Here is a 25384-nt window from a genome sequence, read left to right on the forward strand (position 1 = left end):
GTTACCATTCCTGATGTCCGATTTGTGTCCATTTATTCTTTTACATAGGGACTGTCCGGTTTGGCCAATGTACATGGCAGAGGAGCATTGCTGGCACATGATGGCATATATAACATTTGTAGACATGCAGGTGAATGAGCCTCTGATGGTGTGGCTGATGTGGTTGGGTCCTCTGATGGTGTCACTAGAGTAGCTATGGGGACAGAGTAGGCAACGAGGTTTGCTACAGGGATTGGTTCCTGGGTTAGTGTTTCTGTGGTGTGGTGTGTAGTTGCTGGTGAATATTTGCTTTAGGTTGGGGGGGCTGTCTGTAAGCGAGGACTGGACTGTCTCCCAAGGTCTGTGAGAGTGAGGGATCGTTTTCCAGGATAAGTTGTAGATCGTTGATGATGTGCTGGAGAGGTTTTAGTTGGGGGCTGTACGTGATGGCCAGTGGTGTTCTATTGTTTTCCTTGTGGGGCCTGTCCTGTAGTAAGTGATTTCTGGGTACCCGTCTCGCTCTGTCAATCGGTTTCCTCACTTTCCCAGGTGGGTATTGTAGTTTTAAGAATGCTTGATAAAGATCTTGTAGGTGTTTGCCTCTGTCTGAGGGATTGGAGCAAATGTGGCTGTATCATAGAGCTTGGCTGTAGACAATGGATCATGTGATGTGTCCTGGATGGAAGCTGGAGACATGTAGGTAAGTATAGCGGTCAGTAGGTTTCCGGTATAGGGTGGTGTTTATGTGACCATCACTTATTTGCACTGTAGGGTCCAGGAAGTGGATCTCTTGTGTGGACTGGTCCAGGCTGAGGTTGATGGTGGGGTGGAAATTGTTGAAATCCAGGTGGAATTCTTCAAGGGCTTCCTTCCCGTAGGTCCATATGATGTCATCAATATAGTGCAAGTAGAGGAGGGGCGCTAGGGGACGAGAGCTAAGGAAGCGTTGTTCTAAGTCAACCATAAAGATGTTGGCATACTGTGGGGCAATGTGGGTACCCATAGCAGTGCTACTGACTTGAAGGTATAAGTTGTCCCCAAATCTGAAATGGTTGTGAGTGAGGACAAAGTCACAAAGCTCAGCCACCAGATGTGCCGTGGCCTCATCAGGCATACTGTTCTTGACAGCTTGTAGTCCATCCTCATGTGGAATATTGGTATAAACAGATTTTACATCCATGGTGGCCAGGATGGTGTGTTCAGGAAGATCACCAATGCACTGTAGTTTCCTCAGAAAGTCAGTGGTGTCTCAAAGATAGCTAGGAGTGCTGGTAGCGCAGGGTCTGAGGAGAGAGTCCAAATAGCCAGATAATCCTGCCGTAAGAGTGCAGATACCTGAGATGATGGGGCGTCCAGGGTTCCCAGGTTTATGGATCTTGGGTAGCAGATGGAATACCCCTGGTCGGGGCTCTGGGGGTGTGTCCGTGTAGATTTGTTCCCATGCTGTAGCAGGGAGTTTCTTGAGCAGATGGTGTAGTTTCTTTTGGCACTCCTCAGTGGGGTCAGAGGATAGTGGCCTGTAGAATGAGGTGTTGGAGAGTTGCTTGGCAGCCTCCTGTTCATAATCCGACCTGTACATTATGACTACAGCACCTCCTTCGTCAGCCCCTTTATTATGTTCAGAGTTATTTGAGGCTGTGGATGGCATTGTGTTCTGTACGGCTGAGGTTATGGGGCAAGTGATGTTGTTTGTTCACAATTTCAGCCTGTGCATGTCTGCGGAAGCACTCTATGTGGAAGTCCAGTATGTCATTTCGACTGTCAGGAGGAGTCCACGCAGAGTTATAATGTACAGGTCGTAAGAACAAGTAATGCTTTGAATATGCTATGGGATCTTGAATAGGATTGCTTATCACGTGCCACACCATAATACATGACCATTATGTTCTCAGCCTCAGACTTGCTTCCCTGATACCAACTACTTAAACTTAGTTTAAAGACCACGTCATTTTAACTAGTTCCCTTTGTGGAAGCCTGCAAATCTCTGCGCTTTAGGGGACAAAGAGGAAGAGATCTATGACTAGGACTCCTACGTGCTATGGTAATACAAATAAAGCACTGTCACTCCTCCCCTTTATATTCGTAAGAGTGGTACTTAGGACACTCACCTGGCCAGATCTGAATCCCTGCTCTAGAGCAGAAACTTGAACACAGATCTTTTTCCACACCCTGCCAAGTGAATGTCCTAACTACCAGCTTACTGGGTACTCTGGGGTGGGTCTGTGTCTCTCTCCTGTTGAAGGTGTTCCATGTTGTATGAAATTACTTGAAAAGTCATTGGTGCAGGGACTGGAATCCAGGTGTCCCCTGCCCTCTCCCCATTAAGTGCTCTAACTACTGGGCTATAGAGTCACTCATTCTCTAGTCCAATGGATAGTTAAGTATCTTATACAAAGGGGAACAGTTTCAACAGGACTAATGCCTACCCTGGAATATAGCCCAACAGTTAGGACACTCACCTTGGGGGGGAGGAGGGGGAAAGGGAGACCTGCAGTCAAGTCCCTGCTCCAGAGCAGCTATTCAAACCCATGTCTCCCACCTCCACACAGAGTGGCCTAACCACTGCTCCTTAGTTTGGTGAATTATGTCTGAATCCCCTGGTCAATGTAAAAAGTTTTCATTTTTTCGGCTGTTTTGATAATGTCAAAATGAACCAATTCAACATTTCCAAAATTATTTTTGTTTCAACCAAAACAACTTGCCAAAATCAACAGGAATTAACAAAATGTTTCAGTCAATCCAAATGTGTTTATTTTTGCTGAAATATACATTTGACTGAAATTCCTTCCCGCTCTAGTGAGTAGGAAAATAAATGACTAAGGGAGCAAGTAAAGAGCCAGGATCATAGGTGATTAACAATATTAAGTAGAAATATAGTGAGGCATTAACATGAGAATTGACATCAACAGTGTAATCAAACATGCAAGCAAGAGCTTGCGAGCAGGACAACTGAAACAAAACAATGGGGGGCTGGGAGTGGAATAGAGAATTAATATAATCAAATAAATCCCCCTTCAATGACACTTTAAATATGGCACTCTATCATCACAATAGTGTATGGGCAAAGCAATTCCTTCTTTGCAACATGCCCAGAGACTAGTTAACATACAATCAAGGGAGTATAAGAGATGGGGTTATATGTAACCCCTTTTTATATAAAAAGGACTATCTAAATGGAACAAAGAAGCATTCTCTCTTGCCCTAAGTGAGCACAGTTTTTGGATCCCTAATCTTAGTGTAGTCCAAAAAGGACTATTACATTTCAAAAATGCAAGTTTCCCTCTCAACAGGTCTATTTTTTTCATAACTATATTCCCAATTTTCGGGAACCAGGTGCTTAATTTAACTGGTATGTAGACTTCCAATTAGCTGCCAGAAACAGAAATGTGGTAAGTGTCAGGACAGTGCAAACTATATCTTGATCTATGAATTGAATTCCAAATAGGTTCATTTGCCCATACTCAAAAGGCTATGTATATGGTAAGTATGGCATGTCCACGAAATATGTAGGAATGTTTCTGCAGTATTGCTACACAAGCAAAAAAGCAGATAGTTTTGACATGAGTTGTGTGCATTCGAGAAGCGTATACTGACTTCATTGTGTACACTGAGAAGATTTTACAGATTCAAAAGCAACACTGAAGATTGATTGAAATCATAGAATCATAGAATATCAGGGCTGGAAGGGACCTCAGGAGGTCATCTAGTCCAACCCCCTGCTCAAAAGCAGGGCCCATCCCCAATTAAATCATCCCAGCCAGGGCTTTGTCAAGCCTGACCTTAAAAACTTCTAAGGAAGGAGATTCCACCACCTCCCTAGGCAACGCATTCCAGTGTTTCACCACCCTCCTAGTGAAAAAGTTTTTCCTAATATCCAACCTAAATCTCCCCCACTGCAACTTGAGACCATTACTCCTTGTTCTGTCATCAGCTTCCACTGAGAATAGTCTAGAACCATCCACTCTGGAACTACCTCTCAGGTAGTTGAAAGCAGCTATCAAATCCCCCCTCATTCTTCTCTTCCGCAGACTAAACAATCCCAGTTCCCTCAGCCTCTCCTCATAACTCATGTGTTCCAGCCCCCTAATCATTTTTGTTGCCCTTCGCTGGACTCTCTCCAATTTATCCACATCCTTCTTGTAGTGTGGGGCCCAAAAGTGGACACAGTACTCCAGATGAGGCCTCACCAATGTCGAATAGAGGGGGACGATCACGTCCCTCGATCTGCTCGCTATGCCCCTACTTATACATCCCAAAATGCTATTGGCCTTCTTGGCAACCAGGGCACACTGCTGGCTCATATCCAGCTTTTCGTCCACTGTCACCCCTAGGTCCTTTTCCGCAGAACTGCTGCCTAGCCATTCGGTCCCTAGTCTGTAGCTGTGCATTGGGTTCTTCCGTCCTAAGTGCAGGACCCTGCACTTACCCTTATTGAACCTCATCAGATTTCTTTTGGCCCAATCCTCCAATTTGTCTAGGTCCCTCTGTATCCTATCCCTGCCCTTCAGCATATCTACCACTCCTCCCAGTTTAGTATCATCCGCAAATTTGCTGAGAGTGCAATCCACACCATCCTCCAGATCATTTATGAAGATATTGAACAAAACCGGCCCCAGGACCGACCCCTGGGGCACTCCACTTGACACCGGCTGCCAACTAGACATGGAGCCATTGATCACTACCCGTTGAGCCCGACAATCTAGCCAACTTTCTACCCACCTTATAGTGCATTCATCCAGCCCATACTTCCTTAACTTGCTGACAAGAATACTGTGGGAGACCGTGTCAAAAGCTTTGCTAAAGTCAAGATACAATACATCCACTGCTTTCTCTTCATCCACAGAACCAGTAATCTCATCATAGAAGGCGATTCGATTAGTCAGGCATGATCTTCCCTTGGTGAATCCATGCTGACTGTTCCTGATCACTTTTCTCTCATGTAAGTGCTTCAGGATTGATTCTTTGAGGACCTGCTCCATGATTTTTCCGGGGACTGAAGTGAGGCTTACTGGCCTGTAATTCCCAGGATCCTCCTTCTTCCCTTTTTTAAAGATTGTTTTAAAGATTTAAATGTGGATGTTGAAATCACTGCTTCAAGGCTGTAGGTTCAGAATATATTTCTGCTATACAGAAATCTCCACTGTTTTGATTACTCTGAGTGCAAATATAGTCTTATATATTCAGTACAATTTTTATTCATTGACTCAAGGTATACAGAAGAGTTACTGCCTGTTTTGCCTGGTAACAGGATTGTTCTGAAGTACTTTAAGAATTTTTCATATAATACTTCTTGCTGGGATGTTTGTACTTTGACCTAACTATGGGACTTACTCATGTTGAATAGTACTTTACACCATGAGTATTCCTACTTTAGTCAAGTAGAGCTCTATTGAGTGTGGGTAAGAGTATCAAAGCATGTCACCAAGTATTCACAATATCATTTAGATATTTTAATTTGTACATTCAAGTGTGCAAATCTCAATAGAACTTGTAGAATTCATGATTTGGTTTCTCTCTCTGTCTCTCATTCTCATGAATATCTTTAAGCATACATATTTAAGTAATTCCTAAATCACAGTCGTCATCTGATTTACTGGATATAGCAATGCATTTTATGCAGAGTCCTATGAGATCTTACTTGTAAAATGAAACAGAATGTGCTTGTCTGTCAAAGGAATAACTTTTAATGGCGGTGAATTGAGTTTGGGGTTCACTTGAATGTGGAATTACTAAATTGGGAATAGTTGCAAACAGCATAAGGCCAAAAATAAAGGGCACGAAAGAGTTTAGAAACATGTATGGGTGGGTGTGAGCAAAACAATGGTGTGCGGTGCTTGGGGGCGGGGGAGAAAATCAAGCCAGTTCTATTTAGTTGCTCAAAGAGAGATTTAGACATCCAAGTCTTTAGGTCTCTTTTTTTGCTTGTTCTACTTCAGAGCGGCGCTGATCACAACAGGATTCCTAAGATGGAATCGGAGTTCACACTTGCTGAATTCGCTCCATTTACTGATAATTTTCAGTTTTGATTTCAATGGAATTAGGTTCCTACTCACTCTTGAAAATCCCAGTAGGTGCTTATCTGCATCTCTACATGCCTAAATACCTTTTAGAAATCTGTTTAGTGGTGTTTGCAGTGGTGGTGTAACAGGGTTGGTCCCAGTATATTAGAGAGATGAAATGAATGAGTTAATATCTTTTTATTGGACCAACTTCTGTTGGTGAAAGAGACAAGCTTTTGAGCTACATTGAGCTCTTCTCCAGGTCTGGGAAAGGTATTCAGTGTCACAGCTAAATATAAAGTGGAACAGATTGTTTAGCATAACGGACACATTTAAAATGAAGTGGTCCCTTAGAATATGTGTTAATGTCCTCACGCTAAACAATCTGTTCTACCTTGTATTTTGCTGTGACTCTGAGCTCTTCAAGTCTGGGAAAATCACTCCGTGCAGCTTGAATACTTGTCTCTTTCACCAACAGAAGTTGGTCCCATAAAAAATTACCTCAACCACCTTGTCTCTCTCTTTAAAATTTGTCCACTTACCCTTTCTCCATATAATGCAAGGGTGAAAATAATCTTTTATCTGCACCAAGCTCTGCACCCACCTGAGCTGTACTTAAGTAATTAGGGTAAAATCCATTCCCCCACCTGCATAAAGTCACTGTAATCTGGCTCTAATATGTTTAGAAGGCAAAAGGTAGTGAAATCAACAGTGCTAACACATGGAGCCAGGGTGTGCAGTTACCTTCCTCACACACAGTTAACGTATACACATCAGGTTTTATTTCATTCAGGCTGTTGCTTGAGGTTTGGGAATGACTGGATGAATGTAAAGGTAAATGTCATAGTCCCTGCCCATTATGGCCTTCTATGATGGCCTAAGCAGGTCTGGTTTGGAGACTATTGCCACAACATGTATGGACTGCATCTTATATAGCCCTTCTGGCCACAGTTTCCTCCTGCAATTAGGGTGACCAGATAGCAAGTGTGAAAAATCAGAGTGCGGGGTAATAGGTGCCTATTTAAGAAAAAGCCCTGAATATCGGGACTGCCCCAATAAAATCAGGACATGTGGTCACCCTACCTGCAATCACCTTAGGTTGTGGGGGAAATCTTGCACTGGCCCTCCATCCCCTGGTTGAATTTGAGCTTTCATACAGGCCCTAAGTTAGTTATGGATACAGCATAATGGAAGCTATTCACATGGGGTGAATTTCTCCCCAGTGCACATTTGGTGTTAGTTAATTTTAAAAGGTGGGAAATGAGCATTGTTAGTTTTAAATGTGGCAATTTGAGTGAAAAATCATCTAGGCCCCATTCAGGAAAGCAGTTAATGTGCTTTGGTGAATGTGGATAGACTGCTGAATCAGGGTTGGAGGAAAACTATATATAAGGGAACTAAAATGTATTTGTTTTTGAAATATCATGTCCAGAAACGCTTTAGAAGCCGGGATGCCCTTTCAGCTGGTCACCTTTCTAAATTATTTTTGCAACCTAGATAATTTAAGAGGAATTTGATTAAAAAAAAATAGGTTGGAAGCCCAGATGCCTCTGGAACTTTTCTTTTCCTTCAGAAAGCTATGTGATGACCTATCCAAATACACTGACATGTCAGATCCATGGAAACTTGTCCATCTGAAGACGTTGCAAAAATAAAACCCAGTCAATAAATAGTTGTCCCCAACAAAACGAAAAAGAAAAAAAGAAAACACTAGATTGCTAACGTGTGTTGAGAATTCATCATGGGCATTCTGTTAAAAACAGACTCCGCTAATCTCCTATGGATGAAATCTTGGCCTCATTGAAGTGGAACTCCTGATATTGACTCTAACGGGGCCAAGATTTTAGCCCCTATATTTAACAAATGTGTGCAACTGAAATTAATCAAAACTGCTTACTTGATCTTTGGTTTTTGATGAAAAATAGCTTCAGTCTCTCTTTAAATGTATTTTCATTCATATAAAATTCAACTTGTACCCTGAAACAGAAAATAGAGTATTAGAATTAAAAGTCAATCTATAAATGATTATATAGATACAATTGCACCACAAAATATCAGCATTTTCATGTGATTCCTCTTAACATTTTTTTAGCATAAATTTAGAGGGACATATTAAGAATGAAGTAAAATGAACATTTAAGCACTTGGAACATACTGATTAGAATAATTAGAAGTTAAATGCTAAAAAGACCTTATGTCATCTCATCTATCCTCTGGAAATGCAAGATTTGTTCCCTACGCTACTCAGCATAGAGTTTGGCCTGTTATAGCTTTCAAAATCATAAGCACTAGAGTTTAATACTTCCCTGGAACAACTATTCTGCAGTCTGAAAGATCTCTGTCAGGAAGTCTTCTCTAATATTTAATATAAACTTCTCTTTTTCTTAGTTTAATTCCATGACTGTTGTTTAATATTATTGCTTTCAATAATTCCTCTAATTTCTTTCTCAATGTTTACATCTTTCAATCATCTTATGGTGGGTACTTCATCCCCACCCTGTCTCCTCGAACCATGGTTTAAACTGCTTACAGAGTCCTTCCCCTGTTTGTGGCACTCAAGGGATTTTTTTTAAAGGCCCTTTTTCCTCTCCTTCCCCTGGGAGAGGGAGAATCAGAGTAAAAGAAAAAGGCAAAGGTGGTCAGTCTCTTAGGCAGTCTTTTGGTCTCTCCTTTGGGTTTTGGCTAATCTGCAGGTATACTGTCTTTAATCAGGAGTAGGGTCTGCCTCCAACTCTTCCTTTTGGTCACCCCTGCTTTATACCTGGTCCATACAGTCTCAGGGGCTGCAAGTTCTGCAGTTGTCTTCCTCTTGCTGGTCTGTCCACATAGCCAGTGGTCTCTCAGGTATAGCAATTTTCTCCCTAATCACCACCTCTTCCTGTGGAAGGCTTTCCCTTTTTAAGCTTCCTCCCTCCAGGCAGATCAAGTCTCACAGACAGATCTCATTAGTGCTGGCTTAGCCCAGAAGGGCTCATTAGCCGCCGTCTCTATGAGACTGAGGAAATTACCCCTCACAACCTCATCCCTGCAGTCCTGGGACAGGTAATCTCCATCTCTGATTTTCTGTGAAAAGAAACTGGCATTAACACACTCCTTTCCCATCTCGTGTTGCACTCTGAAACTATGGGTTTGTAGCACCAGGTACCATTGACTTATACATGGATTCACGTCTTTTATGGTTTGGAGTCAGTAGAGGAGAGCATGGTCTGTGATCAAGGAGAAGGGGCTACCTGGCAGGTAATACCTGAGAGAATCCATGGCCCATTCAATCACCAGTGCCTCCTTTTCAGTAATTGAGTAGGCCTTTTCTCTAGGGAATATCTTCTTAGTCAAGTATGCAATTGGGTGTTCTTCTTCAGTGTCTTCTGAGAGCATGGCTCTTAGGCAGACATGCGAGGCATCTATGTGCAGTATGAATTCACAAGAAAAATCAGGGCCGAAGAGCACAGGTGCCCAGCATAACTGCACTTTCAGTTCATTAAAAGCTTCCTCCCTGTTCCAATCCCACCAGATCTTCTTTGGGTGGTGTACCTTTAATTAGGTCTGGAAGGTAGGTAAAACTGAGGCAAAACTGAACATAAACCTCCAGTAATAAATTGCCAGGCTGAGAAAATACCTCATTTGCCTCTTCTTCCAGGGAATTGGGCATGCTATTAGGGCCTGTGCCTTGTCAATCACTAGTTTCATGAGGCTGCACCCTATGTGGTACTCCAGATTGGGTACCTCAATCATGGCTAGTTACATGTTGTGGGGCTGGCGCTAAGACTTGCGTCTTGAAGGGTCTTTAACTCTGCCTTTCAGTATTGCAAGTGTGACAAAGTTCCTCCTCTGCCTTGGTGGGTCCTATGCTTATTGGTGGATTTGCTCACCTCAGATTCACAGCAGCCCTCAGTTTGGCCATTTTTGCTAGTGGCTCAAACCTGCCATTCACTCAGCTAACCTCATCACTGGCCAGCATGGGGAAAGGGAGGAGAACAGTCTCCGCAGTCTCTGCTGACCCACCTAGTGGGTTGGGGGATAGGCCAGGGACCATCCCCTCTGGAGGGACCCACAATCCAAGTCACTTCCTCTTGTCTCAAATAGGGAGTTGAAGGGGGATGGGAAGAACCCAGGCCCGCCCTCTACTCTGGGTTCCAGCCCAGAGCCCTGTGGATTTTAACTGTCTACAGTGTCTCTTGTAACAGCTGTGTGACCGCTACAACTCCCTGGGCTACTTCCCCATGGCCTCCTCCCAACACCTTCTTTATCCTCACCACAAGACCCTCCTCCTGACGTCTGGTAATGCTTGTACTTCGCAGTCCTCCAGCAGTAAGCCTACTCACACTCAGCTTCTTGCACCTCTTGCTCCCAGCTCCTCACATGCGCCACACTAACTGAAGTGAGGTCCTTTTTAAAACCAGGTGCACTGATTAGCCTGCCAGTCCTAATTGAGTCTGGTAGCTTCTTAATTGGCTCCAGGTGTCCTAATTAGCTTGCCTTAATTGGTTCCAGCAACTTCCTGATTGTTCTGGAAGAGCCCATTATCTTACTCGGGGAAAAGTGACCTGTTTAATCTGGGGCTAATATATCTATCTTCTATCACTCTTCTGTATTTATTACGCTTTTGGCTACACTTTTCCCCTCACCTTTTTATTTATACACTTCCCATCCGTGGCCCCACAAAATCACGAGATCTCCTGGTTAACCTCCTCCTAGCCCTAGCTAAAACAGCCATTTATAAAACCAGAGAGGGGAGGTTGGCCAATGAAGCATCCTGCGACTGTAGGGCCATTTTCCGATCCTCAGTACATTCACATATCCGGGCGGAGTTCCTCTGGGCGGCGTCCACCAACTCCCTTGACGCCTTCGAGGAGCGGTGGGCGCTGTCCGAGGTTCTCTGCTTGGTGACCCGTCCAGTTCCCTCCGTCTGACCCTTTGATTGAAGGGAAGAGCGAGAGACCCCAGCCCCAGCCGTTGCCGCTGAGGATACCATCATTACTGTTACCTTGGAGGGGTCCTATCACACGTGGATGTACGTCCGCCCCACCCCCAAACCGCCCACCCCGCAGCCGTGCCCATCTTGTCGGGCACTCTCAGGAGAGGAATAATCGGTGACACTGGGCATGGCACTAGGTAACTCGAGGGAGTGGAAGACCAGGAGTGTCGAGGAAGCCCCCCCGCTGTAGGCCACCAGGTAACTCAGAAGGGTGGAAGACCACGAGTGTCAAGGAAGCCCCCCCAGCTCTGGGCCCAGGCTAGCCTGAACACTTCTCCCTCCTGAAGGCTGCTGTGTTATACCTTGTGTTTGCTTTTGTTTTGTTGCATAGTTTTGCTTTATCCTTTTTGGTGATTCTTTGTAAGTGTTACACAAATAAAATTTTTTCTGCTTCAAAAAAAAAATCACTCTCCTGTAGCCATCTGGCCTGACCCCGTCACACCAGGTAGGACTATGAATGACAGTGTTTTCTGTGTAGGCCTCAGCATTTTGGTGGTACCACCTTTTTAGTAACCCAGGGAAAAGCATGCCAATTGCTTAGTTTGGGGGCTAGGGGGAGATTACATTGCTCTTTAATAATAAAGTGCTTATCTTCATTACTGCTGTTACATTTTTAACAGGAGACATTTATTACTTGGTTGCTGTTATGCAAAATATACAATCTTTATCTTCAGTGAGTTTTTTTTCAGGTAAGTAAATAAAGCAACATAAACTATTAGATGAGGGACTTCCATTTAAAAAGGAACACTGTGTTACTGATCTCTTGACATGGTTTAAATTAATCTCACATCTTTTTGGAAAGAAAATTGCAGTAGTCACTTATCATGAAACAATACATGCTAAAAGTAAGCGGTGATATAATAATGAGGACAGAGAATGTGGGGGCGAATCACTTTCCTATCAACTGACATTGAGTCTCCCTGATAGCCTGCCAGCAGCTGTCTACTTCTCCTTCCCTTTCCTTAGCAACCACTGCTTACAAGCAGATTGGGATTCCACAGTGTGGTGGTTTCCATGGCAAAATGGATTACAAATGCAGCTCACTTGTAAATTCAACTCCCTCTTTTTTTAACTGAAGTGAAAACTATAAGTGGGTTCTACATTTGCAGAAGCTGTAGTTAAATGTGATAGCTAGATAGAGATATTATACATATACAGTGCATCTAATACCCTATGTTAACTTTGACTTAAGCCTACAGCAGAAAGAACAATAGCACAGACTTCCAGAGAGAGAGCCTTTGGTCTGGCATTAAAGTGATTATATACAATAATTAAGACAGAATGAATGGTTTGGGGAGAAGCCCATTTGTGTCAGTTAGGGCAGAAACATTTGGGTGGAATTTCATCCTTAGCTTGCATCCGATGAAGTGAGCTGTAGCTCATGAAAACTTATGCTCAAATACATTTGTTAGTCTCTAAGGTGCCACAAGTCCTCCTTTTCTTTTTGTAGATACAGACTAACAAGGCTGCTACTTCTGCATTTCTTATCTCTTCAGAATTTGAGGAGAGAACTGTCTGCTTAAATTTGTGTGGCATTCTTCTTGTCTCATATTAAGATATACCAATATCACATGTTAGTGCTTAATATATCACTTTAACTCTGAGAAGTACAACTGGGGAATGAATTGTTGGAGGTAAGAAATGTGAGCAAACATCTACAATATTTAAATGCTTCATATTAGAGAGAGCACCTAACAGCTTTAGTCCATGCCCATTACAATCACTTCAGTCTCTCCTGCGTTTACTCTTTCTTGCCTGGTATTATCTGCTTTAGTTAACATAGATCAGATGGTAAATACCTGCCATAAGAAATATATACTCTTCCAGAAGAGCACATCAAAAAGCAAGAATGACCCAGTCTTGCAATTCATGCTAGCATATTGCTTCTACACTATCAAAAAAAAAAAGTATAGCATGTTCTCAATCACCAACAGAACCTTTTTAGCATCTTTTCCCTAGAAATCTTCCATTCAAGCACTGATCAGACTGAACCTGCTTAGCATAAGAAGCCTGATTATTACAGGAATCATTGCTATTCATTTTATGGCTGTTTGTCTCTTTAAAATGAGAATCAAATTGCTTAGTTAATATTTTTTTTCTTTGATATAGTACATAATGGAGTTTATTGTAGATATTAATAGGCTCAGATTATTAAGTATTAGTTGCTAAGGGAGTTTTAAATGAATGAGTGAGGCTCATATGGTGATTTTTTTGTAACTCCTCTGCATTTACATAGCAGTAGTACATTTTTCTAGGATTTGGTTGTGCCTGGTGGTGTCACTTTATCAAAAATGAATGTATTCAGACAAACGGTGATAACATAATATGTACACACAATTTGTAAACCTACAGACCTCTGGAATGTATCTTTTCTGTTCTATACTCCCAAGTAAATAATACCAGCAAATCTTTAATCTCTCACTTTTTTTTTCTGTTCTTGATAGAAAGTGAGAAGGAAATTATAGTTCTTTGTTCTCCTTATCAGAAAGTAATCTAAGGAGATGGTCGAGTGCTATTTCTTTTGGTTAGAGATGAATTAATTCCAAGGCCAGAAGGGACAACTGAGATCATCCAGTCTAACCTCCTGTATAACACAGGCAGCAAGACATTCCCAAAGCATATCTTTTTTAGAAAAACATCCAATCTTGATTTTAAAAATTATCCTAGTCTGAATCTGTCTGTCTTCAGCTTCCAGCCATTGGCTCGTTTTACACCCTTTGCTGCTAGATTGAAGAGCCCATTATCAAATATTTGTTCCACATAAAGGTACTTACAGACCATTCAGGCTACCCCTTAATCTTCTATTTATTAAGCTAAACAGATAGAATGAAGGAGCTCAATAATTAAAAGGCATGTTTTCTAATCGTTCTCATGGCTCTTCTCTGAACCCTCTCTAATATTTCAGCCTCCTCCTTGGGTTGTGGACATCAGAACTGGACACAGTATTCCAGCAGCAATTGCACCCATGCTAAATAAAGAGATAAAATAACCTCTGTACTCCTACTCAAGATTCCCCTGTTTATGCATACAAAGGTCTTATTTGCCCTTTTGGTCATGGCATCATACAAGGAACTCATGTTTAGCTGATTATCCACCCCAAACCCTAAATCTATTTTACAGTCATGTAAAGTATGTAAAATAAGAGCAAATTAAGATGCCATTGAGTTAACTTCTCGTATTGCTATCTATGTCACAGATTTCAAATACTCCACAGAAACCCTGGCTTTGTAAACTCAAGAACAGATTTTATTTAGTATGACTTTTGATCCAATCTCCTATTTTCTCAGAGAGGTGATTACAGAATCATAGACTCATAGGACTGGAAGGGACCTCGAGAGGTCATCTAGTCCAGTCCTGTGCACTCACGGAAGGACTAAGTATTATCTAGACCATAGGTGACAGTCTTTGTCTAACCTGCTCTTAAAAATCTCCGCTGATGGAGATTTCACAACCTCCCTAGTCACTCTGATTGACGCTGTTCCCAAATAAATTATTTAAGTTCTTGCCTTTCTCAGGACACCACACAATGTGTTTTCAAAGTTTCTTCCATTTAATAATAACTAATTTCCAGTGATATTCCTCATGCTAAGCCTATCTAATAGCTCTCCTGTCAGTACAATCCTTCAAAAGAGAAGAAGCTTTTCAAATGCAACCGAAGTACCAGTATACATTGCAATCTACTTACTGATTCAGAATACAATTCAAGCCACCCATTTAACATGAGGCAAAGAAAAGTAGAGAGGAAAAACACCCATTTAAACGTACTCTGTACTTCACTCTGAGAAGACAAGTGTAAGCGGTTCCTAGAACTGACTATAAATCTGCAGTGCCAATCTGTCTGCAGTAGAAATTCCAGCTGTGTAACTGTAGTCACCTGAAATCTGCTAATGAAAATGTCTATAAACCACCTGCCCATAACTCTTTAGAATGGTATTCTGCTGGTACAATCACACTTTACCTTGCTAGAACAGGAAATATATAAATTCTCTCTCCTCTGTTTAAAGCAACAGCTTTGGGTTAAAGTGGTCCCTTCATAATTAATAATATCAGCAATAATTCTCTAAACATGCACAGTGAGAGTTTGAATGTCAACAGCTGTAGCCCAATTACCATTTTCTGACCTTGGGATCAATTCTCCAGTAGACATGAGGCTGGGGATCGATTATATTCTTTTAAATTTTACTTCAGCTGCACATATGAGAGGAGAGCCCACACACCTTATTTTATGCACATATGAGAGTAGCCTCCCCTGTTCAGGAGATCTGGACAAAATACTGCTCCTGTTTTTAATCATTTAACCTTTTAAAAAAAATGATGAAGCTTATTTCAATTTGGAGCCTTTTGTAAACTGTTAAGTGTTTTTGCTTGACATTGTCTTTACTGTTAGGATTGCAAAAATGTTATGATTAACATTTAAAATGTCATAAGAATGGCAATACTGGGTCAGACCAAAGGTCCGTCAAGCCCAGTATCCTGTCTTCCGACTGGCCAAAAACAGGTGATTCATAGGGAATGAACGAAACAGGTAATCATCAAGTGATCCAGCTCCTGTCACCCATTTCCAGCTTCTTGTAAACATAGGCTAGGGACACCATCCCTGCTCATCCTGGCTAACAGCTTATCCATGAACTTATCTAGTTCTTTTCTGAACCCTGTTATAGTCTTGGCCTTCACAACATAATCTGCTAAAGAGTTCCACAGTTTGACTGTGCATTATGTGAAGTCCTTTTGTTTGTTTTAAACCTGCTGCCTATTAATTTAATTTGGTGACCCCCAGTTCCTGTGTTATGAGAAGGAGTAAATAACACTTCCTTATTTCCTTTCTCCACACTATTCAGGATTTTATAGACCTCTATCATATCCCCCTTAGTCATCTCTTTTCCTAGTTGAAAAGTCCCAGTCTTATTTATTTTTCCTCAAAGGGAAGCTGTTCCATACCCCTAATGATTTTTGTTGCCCTTTTCTGTATCTTTTCCAATTCCAATATATCTTTTTAGAGATGAGGTGTACCATGGATTTAGCTAAAGGCAATATGATATTTTCAGACATATTATCTATCCCTTTCCTAATGATTCCCAACATTCTGTTCACTTTTTTTTGACTGCCGCTGCACACTAAGTGGATGTTTTCAGAGAACTCTCCACAATGACTCCCAAGATCTCTTTCTTGAGTGGTAACAGCTAATTTAGAACCCATCATTTTATATGTATAGTTGGGATTATGTTTTCCTATGTGCATTACTTCGCATTCATCAACATTGAATTTCATCTGCCATTTTGTTGCCCAGTCACCCAGTTTAGTGAGATCCCTTTGTGACTTTTCACAGTCTGCTTTGGACTTAACTACCTTGAGTAGTTTTGTATCATCTGCAAATTTTGCAACCTCACTGTTTACACCTTTCCCCAGATCATTTTATGAATATGTTGAACAGTACTGGTCCCAGTAGAAACCTCTGGGGGACACCACTATCTACAGTAACTCCTCACTTAACGTTGTAGTTAGGTTCCTGAAAAATGTGACTTTAAGTGAAACGATATTAAGTGAATCCAATTTCCCCATAAGAATGAATGTAAATGGGGCAGTTAGGTTCCAGGGAAATTTTTTTTTGCTGTACTGTACAGTACAGTACTATAGTTGGGAGGTGCCCCTGCCTTACCCCACACAGGCAAAGCCCACTGGCACTGGAGACAATGAGGCAGGCAAGGAGGTTGAAGGTGCTGTAAGCTAGGAGAAGCACATTGCGCAGCAGCAGCGGAAGCTTCCCCTACTCTCCAAGCACCAGGGGCGGGGGGCTCAACCCTCCGTCCACCCACTCCACCCCTTCCCCACAAGCTCCCACCCTTAATGCACCTCTTCTTCCTCCTCCCCCTTTACTCCACATGCCACATCCTCACTCCTCCCCCCTCCCTCCCCTGCCTCCTGCCCACGGCAATCAGCTGGCTTGCGGTGTTCAGGAGGCAGGGGAGGGAGGGGGAGCCTGCACACCATGTCCTTGCTCCTTCCCCCACCTCCTGAACTCCGCAAGCCAGCTGATTCTCGTGGTCAGGAGACGGGGAGGATGGGGAAGGTGCTGATCCCTGGGGTCTGCCGGCGGGTGGGGGCATTGTGTGGGGGGCGTAGAGGAGCTGATAGGGGGCTGCCAGCTGTGGACAAAGCAGGCAGTCAAATGATGTTATAGTGAAGCATTGCACAACTTTAAATGGAGCATGTTCTGTAATTGAGCAGGGACATAAGATCGAAACAACTTTAAGCAAGAGGACATTAAGTGGGGAGTTACTGTACCTCTCTCCATTCTGAAAACTGATAATTTATTCATACCCTTTGTTTCCTATCCTTGAACTAGTTACTGATCCACGAGCAGACCTTTCTTCTTATCTCATGACAATTTACTTTGCTTAAGAGTCTTTGGTGAGGGATGTTGGCAAAGACTTTCTGAAAATATAAGTATGCTATAACCACTGAATCACCCTTTTCCACATGCTTGTTGACCCTCTCAAAGAATTCTAATAGATTGATGAGGCATGATATCCCTTTACAAAAGCCATGTTGACTCATCCCCAACAAATCATATTATGTATGTGTCTGAATTTTGTTCTTTACTATAGTTTCAACCAGTTTTAGGCTTACTGGCCTGTAATTGCCGGGATCGCCTCTGGAGCCTTTTTAAAAAAATGGTGTCATATTAGCTATCCTTAAGTCATCAGGTACAGAAGCTGATTTAATGATAGGTTACATAGCACAGTTGGTAGTTCTACAATTTCACATTTGAGTTCCTTCAGAACTCTTGGGTGAATACCATCTGGTCCTGGTGACATATTACTGTTTAGTTTATCAATTTGTTCCAAAATCTCCTCTAATGACACCTCAATCTGGGACAGTCCCTCAGATTTGTCACCTGAAAAGAATGGCTTAGGTTTGGGCTTCTCCCTCACATCCTCAGTCATGAAGACTGATGCAAAGAACTCATTTAGTTTCGCTGCAATGGCCCTGTCATCCTTGAGTGCTCTTCTTTTTTTTTTTTTTTTTTTTTTTACACTTGCCAGAGTTTATGCTCCTTTCTATTTTCCTCAATAGGATTTAACTTCCACTTTTTAAAGGATATCATTTTGCATCGCATTGCTTCTTTTACTTGTCAGTCTAGTTGGGTTCCATGATATAGTTTTCTTGTCCTCTGGTTGAGCCTGTTTTGTGGTGACAAAGGGAAAGGAGAATCTATTTTATATGCTTTCTCAACCAATCAAAAAGCTGCTGTCATCAGGAGCAGGGAGTAACCCTGTGTGCGTGTGTGTGTGTAGGATTGCTTACCAACCTGTCCTAAATATCCTCCAGCTTCTTGTGGGGAGTGGCCAGACCTGGCAGTTCCCCAAAGACACTGGAGGGGAGGAAGCACATAGACAGATATATTTATATGTAAAGAGAGGCATTCTAAACTACGGAGGATTTGACGAGGCCATATGGTCCCCTTGTCCAGACATATCCTACCCCCTTGCCCAAACTGTTCTTGTGTTGAAGGAAAGGAAAATGTGTGGACACCGAGGGTCAGTGGCCGCACAGGAGCCTGAGTAGTTCTGCATAGCATTAATAAAGCAAATGCAGAGAATTCTGATCGTCCCTATTTCTAGCTTTTTATATGTAGTTTTATTACAGTGCATCTGTTTTACACATAATGTAGCTATTTTAATGGTTGGATTTTCATGTTTTTTCCTTTGTCTCCCTTCGTCCCCCTTTCTCATGGGGCACAAGGCATAAAAATGGAACCTGGTAGGAAACATTCTGGCCTTCTGCTAGCACATCATAATAACATTAGGTCCACAGCTTCAAACTTTCTTCATTTGCTCCAGCTGCCCAAAATTCTGGTGTGAAACTTCAAACCTTGACTAGCTGACCTCTTGGGAGCCTACCACATCTCCATATGTTCTAGGGACAGACAGGGAAGAGGAAAACACAATGGCAAGACCAATAGTTGCCTACTACTGACACTGCAGTACAGGAAATGCCCGCATCAGCTGCTTCCACTCCCTCAGCAGGACATTGCTGGACTCTGACTGCACAGAACTTAGGCCTCCTACAGAACAGCCAGAGTTCCTGGTCCTCCTACTTCCTGGTCATGCTGAGCGAGAGCAGCCCCAAAACAATGGGAGAGAGCTCAGATCAGGGCCGCCCAGAGGATTCAGGGGGCCTGGGGTCTTCGGTGGTGGGGGTTATTCTGCTCCGGGTCTTCAGGGCACTTCGCTGAAGACATGGAGCAGAAGGATCCCCGCTGACAAATTGCCCCCGAAAACTCTTGTGGGGGCCCCTGTGGGTCCATGGGTCTAAGACAAATTGCTCCACTTTCCCCCTCCTCCCCCGGGCGGCCCTGGCTCAGATCTGGGCCTGCCTGCACGCATTCATTGGAAAGATGAAATGCTGCTGCCCTCCTTGTGGCTGCCAACTCCTCAGCTTAGTCATCCAACTTTGCAGCCTGAGGAAGGGGAACTTCAGAGCACAGGCTCCACTACAGATCCTCTGGCAGCTTTTGGAGGTGGTCTGTATCAAAATATTAACTATTTCTCGCATCTGTCAGCTACCCAATATGCCATCAAACTAAACAACTTGTTTAAAATAGGACCTCATGCTTTACCAAATTTAATCTCCACTAAATGCAGCTGAACTAAAACTAATATAGGACTAGATGCATCTTTTTACACAAAAACAACAAGGAGTCTGGTGGCACCTTAAAGACTAACAGATTTATTTGAGCATAAGCTTTTGTGTGTAAAAACCTCACTTGAGATGCATGGAGTGAAAATTACAGATGCAGACATAAATATACTGACACATGAAGAGAAGGGAGTTATCTGACAAGTGGAGAACCAGCGTAGACAGGGCCAATTCGATCAGGGTGGATGTAGTCCATTCTCAACAACAGATGAGGAGGTGCCACTTCCAGGAGAGGCAAAGCTGCTTTTGTGTTCTAGGGAGTGTAATGAGCCAGCCACTCCCAGGTTGTTTTTGTGGATACAGACTAACACGGCTACCCCCGATACTTTTGTACACAGGGATTTTTATTGGTTTTCTTTTAATAAACCAAAAAGTCAAAGTAAAATATTCTCAAGAGCCCTGCAGAATTGTGGGTGATCTGAATATTATACAGCACCTGGGTTACCTGTATCTGCATGTTTGGCTGCCAAGACTGTAGGACATTGTGTATTAAGTATGCTATGTAAAAATATGTTGTTCTGTAAAATAGCATGAGTAGAAATTAAACAGGTTTTAAATTAAGATCTAACATTTACTTTTGCTTTATTGTCCTTAATGTTTCCTCTCATTATAGAAGGAAACATTTTGTTGAAATGGTGACTCAAAGTTATTTTTTTATGTCGTCTGTGGACTATAAGGAAGATGTTACACAGCTGCTCCTGAATGACCTAGCTATATTGCATGTACTGTACTGACCTTACTGCTATAATTCTCCTTTGAAATGTTTCATGCACTGTAAATCCATATAAGTAGTATGAATTGCTTGCTATGGCTAACAAGCAAATAAGCAGTATTACCCATTATCCCTTCTAATTTCTTCTAAATTACAAAATTACTACTACAGCTTAACAAGTTTGCCATTCTAATTTGGATTCAGTTTATCCAAGTTTGGAGTTTGGGGTTGTTGGTTTTTTGGTTTTTGGTTTCTTTTTAAAATTTTGGCTTAAAAAATTAGTTGATCTGCATTAGCAATGTTAAGTTCCATCCACCCCACACCTGAGCACATCCATTCTAATTTCACTGGCATTTTGCATACACAGGATCCAGGGCCTTTTTTTACATTTTAAACGATTAACCTTTTGCTGGTGGGTGTACAGAGGGGCTGACTACAATGGGTGACACCAAAAGAAATCCTGGCTGATACCACACTGCCATTGTAGAAGACAGTGAAGCATTCATTCCCTTCCTTGCTTGGCCATTTCCACTGAAATGAGCTGTCAGCCAAGGACAGAATAATGGCCAATTAGCCATGAATAACCCTTGTGCATGGCAACTCCATTAATGTGTCCCAGCAGGTCATCCAGAGAGAATAAGGCTCCCCAATACTTCTTCCTTAGTTAGTGGAAGAAACCCAAATGGCAGCAATAAAAATTCTGAGCAGGTCTTAGCAGATTGCACAAAATAAAATTTTGCATCTGCTACATTGAGAAAATGCTGGCCCCATTTGTCCTATAAAAAGGTCAGCTCTCTCCCTTCCTAATTAAATGTACAAGTGCCAGGTTGATAAAACCATGGCAGCCTTTACTAGCTTATAAAACTAGTTTTGTTTTTTCTTTTTGTTTGGGGATTTTAAACACTTCAAAGAGATGTTACAACAAATGATTAGTGAGACAGGGTCATAAATCTTCCTGCAACTAACTGAGCTTAGTTAGTTATATAAAACTGCCTTTAAGAACCATACACAGATACGGGATAGCGCTGTATTAAAATGACATGGTGAGATATGAAATATTAATTATCTTCCAATATTTCTGTGCAGAAAAGAATTCTCTCCATTTTCCCATGCACTTTAAAAGCTGGTTTAATTTCTTCTGTGAGGCAGAATGTTCTCAAGTAATCATGCATTTCTTCCAATTAAATAATAATGCTGGTTTCAATTCCATAATATCTAGGGTACATACTCAGAATCCTTCATGCTCTGGTTAAAAAAAAAGTCCTATGGTCTTGATTGATTCTGTGCCTGTTGAACGAGTAAATGCTAAACCTCTCATTAGTTCAATAGTGCAGGAACAGGCCCTATGGTCTGTAAATTATGTTCCCAGCACTTTTTAAGAAAATAATTCAAATTGAAATCACCAACTGAATATGAGTCAATAACGTGTAGTTGCAAAAAAGGTTAACATTCTGGCATGTATTAAAAGGAGTGTGATATGTAAGACACTGGAGGTAACTGCCTCGTTGTACTTAGTGAAGCCTCAGCTGGAAGTACTGTGTCCAATTGTGAGCACCACACTTGAGGAAGAATGTGGATAAATTAGAGAAAGCTCAGAGGAGAGCAACACCAATGATAAAAAGTTTAGAAAAACTGACCTATGGAGAAACATTAAAAAAAACTGGGCATGCTTAGTCTTAAGAAAAGAAGACTGAGGGGGAGACCTGTTAAGTCTTCAAATATGTTAAGGGCTGTTATAAAGAGGAAGGGAATCAGTCATTCTTCATGTCCACTGAAAGTATGATAAGAAATAATGGACTTAATCTGCAGCATGAGAGATATTAGGGAAAGCTTTCTAACTATAAGAGCAGCTAAGCACTTGAATAGGCTTCTAAAGGGGGTTGTGGAATCTCTATCATTGATGGCTCCAACTTCTCAATCACTTCACTGCTTTCACTCATTTTGCTGCTTTTCTGTTCCTACTTCCCTTTCCCGAACTAAGCAAACAGAAAATTACAAAACTGTGATCTCCTCCTGGCTGTTCTTAGCCATTGCACTTAAGACTCACTTAAAATCACAAATATCAGTGCTTAAAATGTGAACTCCACTTGGAGTAACAAGCTGTACATACACGCTGATCACTGCACCACTGTGACATTCCCCTGTTGTTAACTGGACCGGTGATCTGCTAGGTCACTCCAATCCTCGATTCTGGGAGCCAGCCTTACCCTGCTCTGCTGTAAGAATCCCCACTCCTGGGATGTTCACACACAGTCTCTGGCATGTAAACTGCTTGGATTGTGCAACCGAATGACACTAGCAAATATCTCCAGTCCCAGACACAACCCTAGGAACCTCCATCTTACAGTGTCCAGTTATGCCTCCTGGACGCTGCAAGATTATATGTGTTTGTCAATTTAACAAAGAAATTGATATGTACCAGGCTTGTTATCCCAAGGGGAGTCTTTGACACACTTCAAACCAAATGCCCTGCTTCAGGTAGAATAAACAAATACATTTATTAACTATAAAAGATAGATTTTAAGTGATATAAGTCAAAGCACAACAAGTCAGATTTGGTCAAATGAAATAAAAGCAAAACACATTCTAAGCTGATCTTAACACTTTCAGTGCCCTTACAAACTTAGATGCTTCTCACTACAGGCTGGCTGGTTGCTTCAGCCAGGCTCTCCTCTTTGATCAGCGCTTCAGTCGCTTGGTAGTGATGTCTGTAGATGGAGGTGGAAGAGAGAGGAAGAGCTTGGCAAATGTCTCTCCCTTTCATCATGTTCTTTCTTCCCTCTTGGCTTTCCCCCCCCCCCCCACATTGGGGTCAGGTGAGCATTCTCTCTTTGCAGTCCGTGACTGACCAAGGGAAGGGGGGTGACTCACTCGAGAGTCCAACAGATCCGTTGTTGCTGCCTAGGCCAGTGTCCTTTGTTCCTGTGAGGCTGGGCTGGGTTTGTCCCATACATGCCCTGAAGAGGTGTGAACTGCCCCTCTGTTCCTTGAGAGTTTTGCCTGGGCTTGTTTTAAGCCACGAGGACACATTGTCAGCCTCATAACTATACACATGAAATTACAACCTATAGCATTACTATAACAACAATGCTCAGTGCATCATGAGCCTTCTGAAGACACCCAACATGACAAACTTTGCATTGGATACCACACAATCATATTATAAGGATGAGTATGGGGGTGCAGGGTTCCCTCGAGATACAGAGTGTCACAGTGTCATCTACAGATTTTATCACAGATGACCCTTCTCCCCCCAAAGCTTTGATAAAAATGTCAAATAGCGAGGGTCAAGAACTGATCCCTGAAGAATCCTACTGAAATAACACATGCTTAATGAGTCTATCTTCTTTTAAATTACATTTTTGGACCTGTCAGTCAGTTTTTAATTCATGTAATGTGTTCTATATTGACTTTTTTATCATTCTAGTTTATTAATCAAGATATCACATTGTACCAAGTCAAATGCCTTACAGAAGACTATTATATCAAGACTATATATATTTATTAATCAAATGTATAACTCTACTGGCTATAGATTTCTTCTTGTGTCCTTTTGCTTTCCTTCCCAATTTTCCAAATTAGAGGTAGTGGTCTCCTCCACTTTCAAGGCTCTACACAACCCTTCAGCCACCTATAAATCTTCTTACATTTCTTCCTGCTCCCTGTGTTCCACTAACCTTTTCTCTGGATTGGTCTCTCTGACTCTTACAGCCACTCTTGACTTTGTGCCTACGTTTTCACCACCCCTTACAATTGGGTCAATCTTGTGGTCAATGTTCTACTTCTTTTCCTTCAAAGTATTCCTAACGACCTGCCTCTTCTGTGAGGCTACTGTGAAATGGCCGCACCTTCCTCTTTGTCTTGTGTTGGTCTATATTGTGCTGACTTAAGCTTTTAGCGGTAAACTCTTCAGGTATAGACTTTTTTTCAGCTCATTTGCAGAGCTCTAGTCACAGTAATTTTAAAATCACTAATAAGCACAGTATACTGATTAGTAGTAAATAAAATATGTACATGTAGGCTGTGTTGTTACACTCTCCTTTAAAGAGATCTATATTCCTCAGTAGGGTGGGAAACTGACTTGAGAGAATGTGCCATAATGTTCACTGTGTGTGCTGCAATAATGAGATGGATGATGATATAGCTATGTATCTTTGGTGTGCTTTAGTCTCAAATTTACCGTTATTTCACAGTAGGTTTTGAGTTTAATAATCAGTTCAGTTTCAGTTCATCTGCTTTCAACTTCACACTTTTCAGAGTGAACTTCTTCCCCTTTTCTAGTTCCTACCTTTATTCCAGCTGCCTCAGAAAATCAACAATTCAGCAGTACAAAAAACACTGTAATGGAGACTGTCCAGAGAAAGGAGAATGCAGGTGTTCATATAGATAGAAAAACCGCCTAACTATTTATATGAAATAAATGGAAATGAGTGCTTAGCAGGCTGCAGATAATTCTAAAACCTATCAGCACCATTAGCTTTATATATATTTTAATGTCAGATATGCCAAACTTTTTGACTCTACTGTTTTTTTCCAGAAAGGACTTCATTTAAAGCTTTCTTGATCATCAATTACATATGTACATACTGTACTTTAGTATTATATATTTTAGGAAAAGACTTTTATTGTTGCAAATGTCCAGCATAAAAAAAAAGACCTTAACGGAGTCTGTATATCTTCTTCTGTGTGCTTATAATACAGTATTTTTCCTGGCTCATAACCAATATTTTCTGTAATAGAAGCTTGTTAGCATTACTTCTCTTTCATTAGATGGAATTATTCCATTGACTGGTGACATCAATGAGGTGGTTAGAACCCATCTGTGCTGCAGTCGTAATCTAAAGGCTTCAGAAAGAAAAGAACTGATGCTGTGACACAAAGATCATCTCTGTTCAGTTGTAAAGCAACCTCTTTCACAATGGATTCAATGACTTCAATGCACTTAATTTATGAAAGTATAAAATTGTGAAGTGATTTAAAAATATGCAGGGAATTGACATTATAATGTTTTATAAACAG

The 25384-nt window shown here is 41.7% G+C and overlaps 1 protein-coding gene and 1 long non-coding RNA gene across 2 annotated transcripts in view; one reads left to right on the forward strand and one right to left on the reverse strand.

The window, feature by feature from the left end:
- The window catches only part of KCNT2 (potassium sodium-activated channel subfamily T member 2), a 286523-nt gene that overhangs the window by 215648 nt on the left and 45491 nt on the right, over positions 1-25384 (reverse strand). The window contains exon 2 of the mRNA XM_073358218.1: positions 7876-7955. Within this exon, the coding sequence (XP_073214319.1) occupies positions 7876-7955 (80 nt within the window). The remainder of the gene's footprint in view (positions 1-7875; positions 7956-25384) is intronic.
- Positions 1-25384, forward strand: part of LOC140916561 (uncharacterized) — a 202387-nt gene that overhangs the window by 133734 nt on the left and 43269 nt on the right. The window lies entirely within an intron of this gene.

The sequence above is a fragment of the Lepidochelys kempii genome, chromosome 8, assembly GCF_965140265.1.
Source record: "Lepidochelys kempii isolate rLepKem1 chromosome 8, rLepKem1.hap2, whole genome shotgun sequence".
Taxonomy (NCBI): Eukaryota; Metazoa; Chordata; order Testudines; family Cheloniidae; genus Lepidochelys; species Lepidochelys kempii.